Source organism: Marmota marmota, unplaced genomic scaffold, assembly GCF_001458135.2.
Source record: "Marmota marmota marmota unplaced genomic scaffold, marMar, whole genome shotgun sequence".
NCBI lineage: Eukaryota > Metazoa > Chordata > Mammalia > Rodentia > Sciuridae > Marmota > Marmota marmota.
The window spans coordinates 881,211-898,272 of NW_025999869.1; the positions used below are offsets into that span (position 1 = coordinate 881,211).

At 53.0% G+C, this 17,062-nt stretch overlaps 1 protein-coding gene across 3 annotated transcripts in view; it reads right to left on the reverse strand.

Annotated features, from left to right (window-relative positions):
* Window positions 1-358: 358 nt before the first annotated feature.
* Window positions 359-17,062, reverse strand: part of Hrh2 (histamine receptor H2) — a 41,441-nt gene continuing 24,737 nt past the window's right edge. Inside the window, exons 3-5 of one of the 3 annotated variants that reach the window (XR_007351958.1) lie at window positions 16,422-16,530; window positions 13,447-13,573; window positions 2,905-3,038 (exon numbers count right to left, since the gene is read on the reverse strand). Coding sequence is in view for 1 of the 3 variants with exons in the window: in XM_015492603.2 (XP_015348089.1) it covers window positions 2,870-3,038 (169 nt within the window). In the remaining 2 variants the exon portion in view is untranslated. Of the gene's footprint in view, window positions 3,039-13,446; window positions 13,574-16,421; window positions 16,531-17,062 lie in introns of all 3 variants that reach the window. The other 2 variants (XR_007351956.1, XM_015492603.2) reach the window with 2 other exon arrangements.

A 17,062-nucleotide genomic window follows, 5' to 3' on the forward strand; every position in this document is an offset into this window, starting at 1 on the left:
AACTTTTTAAGGTAATTTTTAATTTGGCCTTTACCTCAGAATTCTATTGTGACTCTTTTTTTGGGGGGAGGGGGGAGTAACCAGGGATTGAACTCAGGGGCACTCGATCATTGAACCACACCCCAGCCCTATTTTGTACTTTATTTAGAGACAGGGTTTCACTGAGTTGCGTAGCACCTCACTTTTGCTGAGGCTGGTTTTGAACTTGCAATCCTCCTGCCTCAGCCTCCCGAGCTGCTGGGATTATAGAAGTGTACCACCATGCCCGGCCATTGCGACTCTAAATCAAGACACCGTATGATGAAGTTTGGGAGTATCTCTTCACTGGGGATTTAAAAAATGAAACAGCAAGGCAGCCTGCGTTTTGATAGCTTTATTGGAACATGATGGTAACACAGAATGCTAACTCAGGTCCACCACATATGCTGCCTCTGGGCAGCAGGTACCCCACTTTGCAGCCAGCGGAGTCTCCAGGAGGTCCCCAAAGGGGCCAGGACAGCCCAGATGCAGGCTGGAAGGAGTCCTCTGCAGTGGCAGGTGGCTAATGGGCTCCTGGGGTGGAGCCCTGACCGGCCGTGCCTGTGATCAGGCTGCAGTTTGCTTGCACTGTAGATCTTATGCCTCAAAATACTTGGCATGACTTGGAGACCCAGCTGTCTCAGACTCCTGGGGGAATTTTCAAAAGAGGGGTTTCTGGGACTTCCAGAAGAAACAGCCCAGAAATTAAGCATCTCTGGGGCTTACCAGGACAAACCAAGTCTCTGAGTTTATTGGCAGGTAGGCCATTGACCACACTCTGCACTTTTCATGTTCTCTGCTCGCCAATCTAACAAACATTCATGAAGCTCCTACTGTGTGCCAAACACTCTTCTAGGGGCTAGACAGACAACTGTCACCAGAACTCATGAGCAGGGGAGGCAGATGATGTTCCGGGAGTCAGCCAAGTGGCAGTATCGTTACCGCCATGCCAGTGAAGAGACAAGGAAGACTTCCTCAAGGAAGGGCAGTTGTGCCTGAGATCTGCAGGAAGTCAACTGACCCAAGGGCAAGAGCATGTCGTCATGGAAACAGCACTGAGCATGCCTGGCTGCCAGAAAGAGCAGCGAGATACAGAAACCAGGAGGCAAAGGCCGGGCCGAGGACAGGAGGGAGGGCTGGGCATGCGGGGCATATACAGCACCTGTGGGCCATCAGCTTTGGCCACCATGTGTGGAGAGGGGCTGGAGGAAGGGGGTGGGGACATGGAGAGAGGCATCAGAAGCTGTTCCATTTGTCTTACTGGAGACAGGGCCCTGGGCTGAGTGACAGCAGGGCAGACAGAATCAGCTGGAGGGCGGGCCCCGTGGGGCCTAGGACCAGAGAGCTTGGACACTGGAAGCAGGCAAACGAGGCCTCCTCAGCTATGGAAGCCCCAGTGGGGTTTTTGCATGAGAAGTGGAACCTGGGGGAGCAGGTACAGGGACACCGTGCAGTGTGGTTACGGACACTCAGAGGTGGGGTGTCTTGGGAACATCCCGCTGGAGGGGGCACATAGGCAGAGGGGTCGCAGCCTCGAGGAGCCTGGCTACACCTGGTATCTGTGTGAAGGCTCCTGGTGCCTCGTAGCTGAGGCCTTGGGTGTAGGTGAAGTCACGGAGGGAGACACCCTGAGTGAGGGGAGGGTGCTGGACAGAGCGATAGAGAATGGCTGCCGCTCACTCGTGGCTGGACAGTGATGAGCTCAGAGAGGACTGAAAAGTCCTGGGTGGACAGTGAGGGAGGGAACCAGACAGGGTCTTGGAAGCCTAGGAAGGGTGTCGTGGAGGGGCAGGGCCAGTAAAGAGAGATGTTGCTGAGAAGTCTGCCCACACTCTCATGCCCCTGGGGCTCTCACCTCCCCGTCTCCAGGGGTCTCTCCCACAACCCTACAGATAGGGAGGAGGAACTTGCCCCCTTGAACAGAGGAGTAAAGAGCTGCTCAGGGGGGTCAGGAGATGTGTCCAAAGAAACACAGCCAGCGAAAGGCACCCCTGGGCCAGCACCACCTTGATCACCTCTACCAGTCAGCACACGGTGCCCGGGAAGTCCATGCACACCAACAAGCAGCAGAGAGGGTCGGACTTTTAGCCCAAAAGGATCCCAAGGCTCCAGGGCTCTAGGCTTTGCCAGGAGAGGGTAGGCTGAGGCAAGGAAATTGCTTCACCTCTTTACTACAGTGCAGTGCAGGGTCGAGAGCATGGCTTTCCACCCATCCACCCACTCATCCATCCATCCACCCACCCATCCATTCCAAAATCTGCTGAGTGCCTCTTCCAGTCTGGCTGAGTGGCCCCAGGGGGGCCCTGTAGTTTTCTGACTCTCAGTTTCTACCTCAGTGAGGTTAGGATGGTGACCCTTTCCCTGAGGACATGCTAAAGGGTTATGAAAGCTCACACAGGTGAGGTAAGGTGCCTGCACATAGTAGGTGCTCATGGAAGACAGTCCCCTCCCCTTCCCCCTCCTCCATTCCCTTTGTCCTGCTGATCCATGAGAGGGCGAAAGGCCTGTTTATGCAGCACCCTCTGCCCTGCTTAGAGGACAAGCGGGTTCCCACACATATGTGTTCAGGCTCCCGCATGCACACACCTCTGTACGTCCCACTGTCTTCACTCATGACACTTAGGGCCAGCACCAACGTGTGCTCTGAACCCCTGGATTCAGCCCAGAGGAGTCCTGAGCACGAGGGTGGGGTGCCGAGCACAGAGCCAATGTCTAGCCCGAGTCTAGGCACCATGGCACCCACTGTGTGTGCTGGGAGCCCCCAGTTCTCCGTGGCTTTGGAGGCTGGGTCCTCGGGGGCTCCAGAGGTCAAACTTGGGTGAGCAGAATCTTCAGGGTCCTGGAGCAGGGTTTAGACAGCCTCCTGGGACAGTGTCGTCGGGGTGTCCTCAGGCAGTGGCTCCCCCGACAGCTCCTCTGAGGGGCATCGCTGCTGCCTGTGGAGGAACCGAAGCCCCCACAGGCTCTTGCAGCAGTTCAGGAGGCTGTTGGCGCACGTGGTGCAGGACAGCGCCGGCTTCCTGAGGAGACATAAGCACAGGTCGGAGCTGCTCTGCTTTGTTACTATTGAGCTGGTCTTTGGGAAGGGGTGAAGGGCAGGACGGGGACCCCTCTTGGCTGCCCAGGGCGGCACAGGCAACATATGCTTTTTTCCTCCACATATGAGGTGACTTGTTCCAAACCCCAGCTCTGTTTCTAATATGCTGGACACCTTAGTCAAGTTTCTTAGCTTCTCTGAACTTCAAGTGGATGTAAATAGTCAACCTTCTCAACTCTCTTTCTCTGTTTTTTTGTTTGTTTGGTACTGGGTACTGGGGATTGAACCCAGGGTGCTTAACCATTGAGCCACATCCCTAGTCCTTTTTCAGGGTCTCACTAAGTTGCTTAGGGCTTCACTAGTTGCTGAGTCTGGCTTTGAACTTGAGACTCTTCTGCCTCAGCCTCTCAAGCAACACTTTTTCCCCCTCCTTTTTTCAGTACTGGGGATTGAACCCAGGAAATCTTTACCACTGAACTACATCTCTACAGCCCTTTTTATTGTTTGTTTGTTTGTTTTGAGGCAGGGTCTCACTAAGTTGCTAAGACTGGCCTCAAACTTGTGATCCTCCTGCCTCAGCCTCCCCAGGCTCTGGGATTACAGGTGGGTGCCATCATGCCCAGCAATCTCCCCAATTCTTGAAGGAATTTGGTGTCGTAAAATATGTATAAAAGTACACACAGGTTGGCTCACAGTAGGAGCTCAGTTAAGGTTTGCTATTTTTGAATCTGCTCTTTTTCCAGTGCCATGGATGAAACTCAGGGTCTCTTACATGCTAACAAGTGCTCTCCCACTGGGCCACTCTCCAACCCTGATTCCAAGTCTGAATGAAAGGGTTCCTGGGCCTCTGCAACTTGTTTTGTATGCACTGGGAAGGTGGCATTAATACCAGCTGTGAGCACTCAGGCCACCAGAGGACTCCAGCACCTTTTCCTTTCAGACAGAGACAGGGAGCTCTGTGCTTCCCTTGGAGTCTATGAGAAGGTGGCTGTGGACTTGGAGGCCTGACTGTAGGCTAGGAGCAAGGACACAGCCAGCCCCACCCTGCCTTCTTTGTGTGGCTGGAAGCTCCCGTGGCCTGGGCTCTCCCTGCCGGCCCAGCCCCAGGACGCCCTTCCTGCCTGGACCTGAATGTCACACCTCTGGCATTTTGGGAGCACCCTTTTCTGTGTTAGCAGTATACAGGTCTGAGCAGGCAGGCAGGAATCTGCCCTTAGACTCACATTCCAGTGGGGCCATGGCTTTGGGGAAATCACTCTCACTGAAATTAGTAGAGTTGTCAAAGAAAAGCCTCATAGAGGCTGGGAAATAGCCACCTCTTCTAGCAGCTCAAGAGTCGCTTGAGAGAACACAGCCTTAGAAATACCCCACGCTCACAGTAAAATGTCAGAACACAGAGAAGGATAGAAAGAAGAAAGCCAGGATTGGCTCCTCCAATCCCACGTCTTTTGTTACACGGCGATTCAGTCATCAGGTATTCTTAAATGAGACAACTTGTCATCCAGAGACTCTATAAAGCACATGTACGTGGTTTAAAGAATATTAAAATACTCCAGTGGACCACTGTGCAGGGTGAGAAACGGAACGTCACCAGCACCTGACCTGCTCTAGCACACGCGTCTGCATCCCTAGACAACATATTGGGCTATTCTGCCAGCCCAGTGCTATCGTGATATGGGAATTTTTTTCCTGCAGCTAACTTTCTGTTCTTGTTCAACATGATATTTTTCAGATTAAACGGGAGCACCCACTGTTGATTCTCAGTGCTTGGGTCCATGGTATGAATGCATTTCAACTGGTCCATCCACTCATCTCCTGATGACCACCCAGACTGTTCCCAGTCTTGACCATTTCAACAACACCGCCCGGCGCGCCCTGGACCTTGGTCCTGATGCACGCTTTCCAGTTCCTCCTGTTATGCCTGGCATCGAGGCTCATGGAAGTTGGCCAAATTGCTCTCCAGAGGCGCAGGACCCTTCCCGTCCCACAGGTCCCACAGCCGTGCAGCGGCTCTGGGTGACATCCTCACCAGCACGGGATCCTGTCAAGCTCAGACCTTATTGATCTAGTGAGTGTGAAATGGAGCCCTCTTTTTAAATTCATGCTTCTCTGATTACTGAAGAGGCTGCTCAGGTCTCTGCCCAGGCCCTCACCCCCACCGCCTCCCTCGTCTTCTTCCCATCTCTCCTCTCCTCCCCTCCTCCCTCTCCGGGTCTGCCTGTCACAGAGCTCTTTATTTATGTCTGAATACTAATACTTGGATTGTGTTGCAAGTCTTTACCCACTTCTGGCTTGTCTTTTATAAAGGTTTTTATAGATCCTTTTAATAGATCCATTAGGGAGACAGATCTTATATCCATATAGAGTCTCTTTGGATGATTAATGTATTTCAATTGAAAAACATCTAATGATGGAATCAACATGTAACAAAAAGACGTGGAGTGGAGGAACAATGAGATGTTGGTCTGCTTCTTTGTTCATCTCTGTGTTCTAACATTTTACTTTGAACACGTGATTTTCCAAGACTTTATTATCTTAAGTGATTTGTCTTTTGGAAAGCAGAAATTCCTTAATTTTAATAGTCAAATTCATCTCTCGGTTGGGTTTTCACATCTTGGTTCTTATTTTAAAAATTCCTTCCTACCCCAAGGTCAGAAAGATATTCCACATTTTCTTCTAAAAGTTAAATATTTGGCTTTGATATTTAACCCATCAGCCTATCTGGAATTGACTTTGTGTATCACGTGAAACTCAGGGCTATTTTATTTTCCTACTTGCTCCCTCCAGGCTCCCAACCCCAATTTTAATATCCAAAGACCACCGGTGGATTTCCCTGCTGATTGATAATGCTAACTCAACCTTTCACTTCATGTTTATTTTCTTTTGCCATGGGCAGAGCATTGATCCCAATGTTCTTATTACTGGTCTCCAGCTCTGCAACATCTAAGATAATATCCCTCTCATTATTGTATTTCTTGTATCACTTACACTTTCAGTACGTTTTGCCAGATTTTTTTTTTTTTTTGATCTTTTGATATTGCTGCTCTTCGCTGGTAAATCTCAGTCTTCTGTTCCATGGGCTTCTGCTGATAATTTGCCTTCACTTTTTCCTTTACTATCTTTGAATTCTTTGAGATTTACTATCTTGGTTGTTTCTTTAACTCTCTAAATTGGATGTTTAGATCATCACATTTCAGCTTTATTTTTAAATTATAAGCATCTCAAGCTACACATTTTTCTTTAAGTATAGCTTTCGGAGGTGTACTCTAAGTTTTATGTGCAGTGTTTTTGTTGTTGCTTACCTGACAATATTTTCTAATGACCATAGGGAATCTTCTTCATCCCATGATTTACTAAGAAATGTGTCTGCAAATAAGTAAAGGTTTGTTGTTGTTTAGTTGTAGTCAGTGACTTATTATATATGCATACAGTTCTTTGAAATAGGTTGATTCTTGCTTCTTGGTCTAGTACATAGTCAACCTTTTAAGTGTTTATGCATGCTTGAGAGGAATATGGATTCTCTAGCTGTTGGAAGTAGTGTTTTATTCAATAATATTGATTTATAAGCTTTTCATTTGTGTTTTCAAAATATTACATATCCTGATTAATTTTTTTATATATTTGATCTTCAAATATTGATAGAAGTATGTTATACATTTTGTACTACTATGATTTGTTTCTTTGTAGTTTTGTCAACTTTATTTTTAGAGGTAGATTATTTGGCACATACAAGTTTAGAATATTATATTTCTGGTGGATTTTGGATTATCTCTTTTATCAAAATATGGTGGCCATTTTTATCTCTAGTAATGCTTTTTTGCTTAAAGTTCACTTTGGTATTAATATAGCTACTAGATTTCTTCTGATTAATATTTGTGTGTAGTATCTAGTATACATTTTTTTATTCCTCACACTTTCAAGTTTTTATTTCCTTAAGTCTGTGCTTATTAAGATACTTGCTTGGATTTCAAAAATCAAATCTGATGATCTTGGTATTTTTTCATTGGCCAGATTATTCGGTTTACATTCAATAAAATTACTGATGCATTTTCACTTATTTCTTCTACCTGTTTTTGTGCTTTACATTTGCACCCCCTTCTACATTCCCCTCCTCTTTTCTTTCTTGATTAAAATTGACTTTATTCTCTTTTCTCTACATCATATGAAATATCTACCTTCTATTAAGAAAAAAAAAAAAAGAAATGTTTATCCAAAGCAGCATTGTAGCAGGAGTAGTTAACCTTAAAGACCTGGAGGCAGGCAGTGCCCCCCTCTGCTGACCTTCCAGCCATGCAAGGTGAGCTGAAGGAACACAGAGCACAGCTTACCCTCACACACTTGAGAGGCGTGATCTGCATCCCCTCAGGGTCCTGTGCCCTTCTGTCCTGAGCCCTAGCCTGGGTTTGAGGGGATGCTGGAGAGCGCAGGAGAGGAGCCCTGGGTGCTGCTAGGTGCTTCCCACAGCCCCTGCACCTTTCCACCCACTTCCCCTTCTCTCAGCTGCAGCACCTGATTCTTCTGTGAGAGGCAACCTTCCCCATCTTCCCCGTGTGGGCCAGGCTAACGTGACCTCTTGCCCTTTGCCCTGGCTTCAAAGTTGCCTGTGACAGTCGGCTCAGAGGGATCCATATCCCGGGCCAGACAATGAAACGTGAATCTGAAACTTCTGCATGACAGAAGGACAGCCTGGCCACCTGGTGGCTTCCTGGGGAGAGTCTGACCCTGGGAAGCCGAGTCCAAAACTGGAGAAAAACAAATGCCTGTGACATTTGAGCTCCAGGACCCAGGCAGGCTTGCGGCCCCTCGGTCTCTTCAACTCCGAGTCGATCACCTGTCCCTCCCGTCCCACGCGTCTGTAACTAGACTTCTGCTACCTCAGCAGCGTCCAGGATATTTCCCATTAAATGTTGCTAGAATCTCACTGCACGAGGGTGTTATAACACGGCCGGCCGCCAGGAGTCAGGGCACAGCACCCGCCGCCTGCGAGGGCCGGCTCCGGGTGGCTGGGACCCGGCAGGAGCAGCGCCACTGCCCTTTGGGTTTCCCTCCTCTCAGACAGAACCGCCCAGTACTTCCTATCCTGCGGTGACTGGCGTCGGTGTCCTTGCATGACAGTCCTTTACCTCCTCAGATGGCCAGCTCCTCTCCTGATTCCGGCTGTCCGGCATTACCTCTGGGCAGCTGCCTCAGGTGGCCCAGGTTACTGTGTCCTCCTAGCACCTGCAGCCCCTCTGCCAAGGCTCTTACCACGGGGCGAGTTGACCCTGCCCTTGTCTGTCTCCCAGACTCAAATCAGTGTCTTATCGCTGGCATCGCTCTCCTCCCCCGCGGTCCACCCTGGAGTGAAGGGGCCTGGGTGGCTGGATGAGTGGAAGCGCAGCAAGTCTCCGCAGACCTGACGCTTCTGGAGCGCTTCCTGCGCGACCAGAGGGCGGGGGCAACAGCGCAGCCGACCCACTGTGGCTTCCTCTCTTCCTTCCCCGCGGGCGGGTGTTGGGCTGCACACACCCTCTCACCTCTGGAGAGACAGAGGGGGACACTGCCATTTAGCCAACATCTGGGCAGCAGCTGCGCGCGCGGGAGACCGGTGAAGGGATGTGATTCGGAAACAGGCACCCTGTGTTGGGTTGGACCCAAGCTCATTCCCCTGCTGTTGGGTCTCAGACAGCTCCGCCTCCTGCCTAGGCCCAGGATAGACCTGGGAAAAGGGAGGTTGGAGCCCTGAGAAATACGGGAAAAGTGAAATGTTTTGAAAATTTTCCTGCAATGCACACGTCATTAGGTGCTTTGCCTTGGGGTCATCAAAAACTCACAGCTGCCTGGAGCAGGTGGCATTTGTGTTGGGCCTGTGCGGTGGGGGGAATTTCCACAGCAGTGTTGGGGGCTGTTGGGGTTCTCCAGGCAGAGGGAGCGGCATGCGCTGGGAGCTGTGCTCTGAGGACTGAGAGGAATGTGGGATGCAGAGGGAGGGGAGGCGCAGGATTCTGCAGCCAGCGGGGGAAGCCTGCCTGAAGAGGCTGGTGAGATCTGACAGGCACTGGGTGCTACTGAAGGCTGTGGAGCAGAGGAGTTAGGAATTGACCAGGTAGGGCCTCAGTCTGTGGCCTGGACAGGAAATTCTCTGAGATTTTACAACTGTGTGGGGCAGTGAATGTCCAGGGGCAGAAGGGAGTTTGTTCCTCTGTTGTAGTTTGGATCTGCAATGTCCCTAAAGACCCCGTGCTAAAGGCTGGGTCACCTGTCTGTGGTGCTATTAGGAGGTGGTGGGTCCTTCAGGAGTGGGACCCAGGTTGGATCACTGGGGCATTCCTTGAGGGGGACACTGGGACCCTGGCCCCTTCCTGGCTCACTCTTGCTTCCAGCTGCCATGAGGTGACAACCCTGCTCCACCATGTGCCAGGACGCACTGAGCCTGCACAGGCCCAGGAGCAACGTGGCCAGCTGACCATGAAACCTCTGACACCACAAGCCAAAGTCAATCTCTCCCACTTCTAAGGTGATGATCTCGGCTATTCTGTGAAGTGACAGACGCTGCCCAGCACTCTCTGTCCAGGAGTGTGCCCTACCACTGAGAGGCTACAGGTGGTGGCTACTCAGCCTGGTGGAGTCCTCTCTGGAGCTTTAGGTAAAGCGTGGGGCTCAGCATGCATGTTGAGCATGTCCTCTGCTTGGATGGGCCCCTCCCAGCAGCCCTGCCAGGTGAGCACTACCCCCCACATCTTCACAGAGGAGGAACTGGCCCTCCACGGGGTAAGTGACCTGACCGAGGACACATGCTGACTCCATGCCCCGTATGCTGGGTCCAAACCCTGTGCACTGAGTCCCAAGAGCAGCCACAGAAAAACCACCACCCTCAGAGCAGCGTGCATGCAGGCCTGGCTCTCAGGACTCCTGACATACTAACCCACGGGGCAGGTATTATCAATTTCCTCATCACAGAGGGGAGGTGACAAAGGCCCAGAGAAGTTAGAAAACTTGCCTAAGGTCACCCAGCTGGTAAGCCAGTGCTGGGTATGTCACAGCTTGTTGGGCACATAACTTGGAGGAGAATGAAGGCTTGGGGAGCGTGGCTTCCTGGTCGGCCCTCCCCTGCCTCCCTGCCATCCAGTTCCTGCTGTGGACTTGGATTGCTGAGTAACCCACAATGAGAGTGCCCAAGGCTGCGGCATTTAACATGCCAGGTCTCATGTAACTTCCAACACACATGTGACATACATGACACATTATTATGTCACCTCTGACAGAGGAGGAACTTGGGTCATTTTCCCAGAACTTGCAGCAAATAAAGGGTACAGCGCAGCCTCTGGAGGGCCCAGGCTGGCCCTGCTGCCGAGCTGGAAGCTCCTGCCCACCCTCCTCCAGAGCATGAGGAGCATGCTCAGAGAAGCCCTCACCCCACTCCTCCTCCCTGGTATTTGTGTCACACTCAGCTCCCCAGTCCTGGCCTGGGCTCACCCTGCCCAGTTGCTCAAACTCTCCAACGGCCTCCATTTGAGGCTGGCTGGCTTGACCAACCCTGTCTTGAATCACATTTCTTTTTTAAAATTGGAGGACATATGGAAGCTCGGGCCACTCATGCCAGTGGGAGCTGATGGAGAAAGACCCCAAGGGCCAAGACATTTCCAGTAGGTTTCCATCACTCACTACCTCCCATTCCTGTGAGGCCCAGTTCAAGACAGGGAAACAGGTCTGCCATGCGTTGCCACCTAGCGGTGACAGTAGAGCGGGAATCACCCCAGGCCTGCTGGGCGCTGCATCCTGGCTGGGCTCCCTGCCTGGGCATGCTGGGCCCACAGTCTCTGATGGCCCACGCCTTGGGTGTAGGACAGGGCTCCCCTCAGAGCCTCCTCCTGGGCTCCTTCAGTCTCCCTGCCCCTTTCGAAACCTGCACCTGCCCACCCTCACACCCCAGGGCCTCTCCTCGTGGTCTGTCCTTCTGCCCCAGTCATCCTCCATGGCACTTCCAGCACCCACTTGCAGGTGGCTTTGTGGAAGTTGGAGAGGGAAGCCATGTGGCTGGTCCTGGGAACAGGCAGGGTGAATAGAGGCTTAAAATATCCCTTCCTGTCAGCCAGTGACTCTGTTTCCAGAAACCCAGTTTCTAGGAAAACAAGCTCAACAAATCAGAGTCTCTCTGCACCAAGATGGTGGCCACAGAGTTTCCTCTATACTCTCAGTTTCCTATCACAGCAAAAACAGTGCAAAGAGGACGTAAGGCAGAGACCGAGAAGTGCTTTGCCCAGGCAGGAACTCCCCACCCCACCCCACGCTGGCCTGAACCAGTGGTCTCTGGACCCCTCCATGCTGGTATTAATCTCTGCCCTTCCATCCTTCCAATGGGTGCTAGCCACACCTTTTACAGATAAAGAGCGTGGGGGCGGTGCCCAAGGTCAGTTGGCTCCTGGGCAAGCTGACTCCATTGGCTCATCTGGCCAGGGCAGTGGTGCTCACTCCATTTCAACAATCAAGTCTTCTAAACACTCCATCTCCTGATTCAGTGTGGGAAGGGACTGCCACCGACCGACCGTCAGCCCCCCTGTAATGATGGCAGACCTTGGACGAGGGAGAACCTTCTCATCCATGGACCCAGGACACCAAGTCTGCAGGGCCTTCCCTACGCTTGGCAGCTGTCTGCAGGATCAGCCTCAGGGGAAGTGGACATGCTGATGGTGTGGTGGCCCTGCCTGCCATTCTGGATCTCAGGCACACTGCAGCACCCCAATACTCTGTCACAAAGAGCCACTGTGAGTTCAGTAAACACCAGTGTCACCCCAAAGCAGAGAGCCCTGAGATTCATTGCTGTTTCTTAGGGGTAGGCACAGTTGTCAGAATCTCTTATTTACACATGAGAGAATTAGAATTCAGAAAGGGATGCAACCTTCTCAAGGTCATACAGCCATAAACCCCATGCAGAGGCTTGGAGAAACCCAGGTCCCCCACCCCTGAGGCTGGGCTCTCTGCAGAGCTTTCCTATGCCTGGCCTGCCACAGCTCCAGCACCTGCAACTCAAATTGTGACAAGGACACATTCCACTGGATTTGCCTCCATACTCTGAGCAATTCATTAGCATAAGAAACAGGCTCTCCTGCCCCTTGCCAGGAGATTCTTGACATAGCAGGGTCGAGGGTGTGGGCATAATTTTGTCCCTTGTTAAGCATTTATATATAGTTATGTTGGAATGGTCCTTGAAGCTAATCCAAGTCCCCTGTTTTCAGATGAGGGACATGAGTCTTGGGGTCAGGACCCAGCTTCAGTAGCACAGCTGGGACACAGTTCACAGAGCCTGCCCCAGACTTTCCAGCTGCTTCTCTGCAAAGAGGCCACGGGAAGAACAATGATCAAAGCTGCTGCTCACTATGCACTTACGCTGTGCCAGGCACCTTGCAAAAATTGCAGCTAAAGTCTCACCACAGTCTTCCCAGGGTGGCATTTTAATCCCCGTTTTGCAGATGAGCAAACTGAGGCTCAGAGAAGGCAAGGCACTTCCCTGTCACAGAGCAAGGGGCTGAATTGGTACTTATTTCTTTCTCCTATGCCAGGGTTGGCCAATGACAGCCCAGAGACCAAATCTAGCCTACCACCTGGTTATTAAGAAATAGAGTAACATTTCATGACTCATGATGAAGCTATGCAACTTAACTCTTAGTGTCCATAAGTAAAGTTTTATCAGAACACAGCCACCAATCAGTTTATGTGTTGTCTACAGTGGCAGAGTTGGTATGGCCCTGTGCTGTATGGTGACAGTCATGTCCTGAGAACTATATCATCAGGCACCCTCGGCCTCTGTGAGTCTCAGAGTGTGAGGTACACCCAGCCGGGTGGATTCTGCCACATGGGGGCTGCCGGCCTGGGCAGCTTGTTCAGCCCACCCCCACGGGATCATCGTCCTGCATGCAGTCGGTGAGGATGGAGGGCCTGTGGGGCAGTGGCTGAAACAGACTGTGGGCTTAGGGTGTGAGATTCACTATCTGATCCTTTGCAGAAGAAGTTTGGGGACCCTGCCCTGGGCCACGCACACTCTCCCGTGTGACCCGCAGGGACGGACTCTCCCATGCCAGCAGGACTGCACTGGCTGCTCTGGTCAAGAGGAGCTGAGTCCGGCCTTCCCTGTGACTGCCAAGCTTGTGTCCTAGGGCTGGGTCCCCGAGGGAAGGGCCCTGGGGGAAAGGAGGTGCTCTTTTTCTTGGGGTCAAAGATACCTGCGGTGGCCTGGAGATTCAGCTCTCTTCCTTCAATCACAGCCCTGCAGCTCCAGCCAGATTGTCCTGGAAGGAGCCAGGAGCCAGGAGGTGACTGGGCAGGGGCAGTCTGGGAGACAGAGGGACCAGCCAGGCCATGCCAGGGCCTCTAGCTGGCAAAGCCACCACAGACGGTGAGCGCAAGTTCTCTACCTTTCCAGACTCCTGGGGGCCACGGCGTGTTCTCCTTGACCTCTGAGGCTGCGAAGGGCTCCCCTCCTCCTCTCTGCTCTCCTCTCCCTCACCTCCTGGGGCTGGAGGGTCTCACTTCCCAAACTCTCTGAAGAGACAGAAGACGTGGATTAACTGGCTGTAGCTGTCTGCTCTGCTGGCCCGCATGCAGAAGGCAGGCTCTGGGGAGGGTCACCCTAAGTCCTCCTGGCAGGGAGTTGGGGATTTGGGCAACTGGGTGGTTGTGACAGAAACTCACACCTAGAGTCCTCCACCCAGGCCTAGAAAGTGCCAAGAAGTGCCAATGGAGCCTGAGCACTTGTGAAGGAGAAGTGGGATGGTGATGGGAGAGGATGGGGAGAAAGGAGAGGACGGGGAGGATGGGGGGATGGGAAGAATGAAGGGATAGGGAGGACAGGGAGGAGGGGGAGGAGGGGGAGGAGGGGGGGAGGAGGATGGGGAGGACACAGAGGATGTAGAAGAGGAGGAGGAGGACAGGGAGGACAGAGAGGAGGAGGAGGATGGGGAGGACATGGAGGATGGGAGCACGGCAAACATAAAAAGGAGCAGAAGAAGGAAAAGGTGGTGAGGACAAGCCTCGGAAACTGAGTGGGACACAAAAGACCACGTCGGATGTGAATCCTCCAGAACAAGAAAATCTACAGAAAGAAAGCGGGTCAGGCTCCTGGGCAGGGCGGGGGGGCACAGGGAATGGAATGTGGGAATCAGAGGTGACAGTTAAAGGGCACAGGGTTTCTTCTGTGGTGATGGAATGTTCCAAACTTGATTGTAAGGATGGCTACCCAATTCTGAGCATACTGAGTGTGGAGCATACCTTCAGTGGGTGAGCTGTAGAGTGTTGGACTACTGCATGCAGGAGTCAGAGAAAGGAGGAAAGGGCCGTGGGAGGGAGGCAGGAGGAGAGGTGGCTGGGGGCGAAGGGACTGTGTTACTGCCTGCTCTCCTTACTCTTGTCCCACCAGCCTGCCGAGGTAGACCCCTGCCACCATTCTGTAGGTCAGGACAGGCCCCTCGGATGGTGAATGGCTCCTCCAGCCAGCAGGGGCCATGACCCACAGGGCTCTGCCCGACCCCGCTCCAGGAGAAACCCCGGGAAGCCTGAACCAGAGGCAGAGCTGAAAACCCCCTATTTGAGGCAGGTAGCCAGCTGCGGTCCAGATGCAGGAGGGGCAGCCTTCATCCCTTAGTCTGAGGGCAGCTGCTGAGGCTCATGTGCCAAAGGCACTTATAGGAACTCCTCAGAAATGTCAATATCAACGTGCCGAGAAGCCATACCAGTTGGTGAGCGGGACTGCACAAGTTGACACGTTTGGGTTTTGAAGGAGTCAACAAACTTGGGCCCCGGGAGGAAACTTCCTTTCCGAGAAGCAGCTCTTTTGCAGAAGTGTGTCACACACGGGCTCCGCTGCCCATGGAAGCTGCAGGCGCATCCCCGGGCTGGGTTTGGAGCAGAAGACAGCCAGCCCCACCCTCCCTGTGCCCTCCACCTTTGGTCAAACAGGACATGCCTTGTGGCGCAGGGGACCCAGTCCAGGTGTGTCACCAACTCTGAGCCACTTCCTATGCTTGTGGCACACAGCCTCACTTTTTTGGCCTGTCTGTGACAGGGCTGGGGAGGCAGGCAGTCGCCACCCTGAGGTGCAGTGATTTCCAGCGGTCCCTGGAGGCTGCTGTGTGGGAATGCCATGGTGGCAAAGGAGCCAGTCATCTCTGAGCTCTCCCTGGCTTCCTGCTGCTTCCCTCTTTGAGACCCAGTTTCTGATCTCTACAGTGCAGGTGGCTTTATTCATTTCTCAGGGCCCTCTGGGACCAGGATAAGACATTCACTCACTCATTCATTCATTATCTGTTTGAAAAACGTCCCTGGGCCTGCTTCAGGCTGAGCACAGAACGAGGTGTCAGGACTCAACAGCCAAGAGCACAGGCATGCACCTCCCAGGGAGGCAGGCTGAATGGGGACAAGGTGTGGCCTGGGAGGCTGTCCCCCCGGGGTGTGAGAGGGCTGGGGCAAGGGCAGCAGCTCGGGAGCAGAGCCTTGGAGGCTGGGATGGACTTTGCATTTTAGTCCAAGTGCAACAGAAGAGGTGGAGCCGGCTTTGATGGACTTTTGGAAATGTCCTCTCTGACTGCAGAGGATGGGCAGGCAGGTGGGAGGGCAGGTGGGAAGTGGTTCCCTGGCAGGGGGCGGCGGCTGAAGGAGGGAGCAGAGCACCACAGCAGCCTGCCAGGCATCTGGGGGTCTGGGTGCATCCCCGCCCATGGGGAGCAAGTACAGGGGCACTGAGGAATGAGGAAGTGCCCAAGGGCTGCTGATAGGCCAGGTGCTCATGAATCATATCTCTGAATTGGGAGATTATAGGGACCAGTGAGGTGGGGGGGCACAAAGAGCACTGGGCAGGGCCCAGCCTCTCAGCCTGTTCCGCACTGCAAACAGGTCACTTGCCTCCCTGTGCCTGGGCTGCCCTTTCTGGTGTCTAGAGGACGAGTTGAAGTGTCAGTCAAGAGCAGGCCAAGTTCAAGTCCAGGTGTGTTACTGTGGAAAGGGCCCAAGCTCTGAGTGTGACAGGCTGTGCTGAAATCCGAGCTCTGCCACATCTGAGACTGTGGGACACCAGCCACTTTGTGTCTGGGAGACCACGCTGTCCAACTTGGAGAGACCTGTTCCCTAGGACAGGAGGGCTGCCTTGTCACTGTTGTCCCGAGCAGTGCTGCAGCCGGCAGGCCTTGGTAAATGCCCTGGCTGAAGGAGTGCAGGGCACTTTGCTTTGGCTGGGGAGGGTGGGAGAGGGACCTGGCCTGGGGATGCTGTCAGGAAATGGAGCAGGAGGGTAAGGTGCTCAGGGACCCAGGCATCAAGAGCCTCTGGTGCTGGGGCTCATGGCAGGCTGAGGAATGGGCGCAGGTAGGCCTATGTCCCAATCGCCAGAGAATGTTACCTTATGTGGTATCAGGGCCTCTGCAGATTGATGGATTAAGGAATTCAAGATAGGCCTCCATCCTGGACTGCTTAGGTGGCCCTTCCATGGGTCCTTCTAAGAGGTCGGGCTGCAGAAGAGGGGAGGGAGGGTGGAATGAGAGGTGGAGTGGGGGCAGTGGGTGGGCATGGGCCCTGGGGCACAGGTGGCGTCCAGTGCTGGGGACAGCAGGGGATGCTGCCTGGGATTCTCCAGAAAAGACTGCCCTGCCCACACCTTGACTGCAGAGTTCTGAATGTGTGTTGTTTTTCAGTTTAAAAAAAAAATGGTAGTTATTTTTAATATCAGCGACAAGAAGAAAACCAGAGATGTGCTGTACGCAGCAGGAGACAGGTTCAGTGGGAACCTGGGGACAACAGGGGATCCGTGCTCTGGGAAGCTCACCAGGAGTGGCCGAGCAGGCCATGTAGGGGATCTGTGTGCCGGAAAGCTCACTAGGAAAGACGGAGCAGAGAGACCCTAGGAGGCGAGGAGTGTCCAGGGGAGTGGGGGTGAGGAAGGGGCAGACAGAGGTCCATGTTGGGGCATGGGCTGCTGGCTGGCCACAGGGAAGGAGCAGCAGCCAGTTTGGCCCCCTGTCTCTGGATACCCCCTGGGCTGAC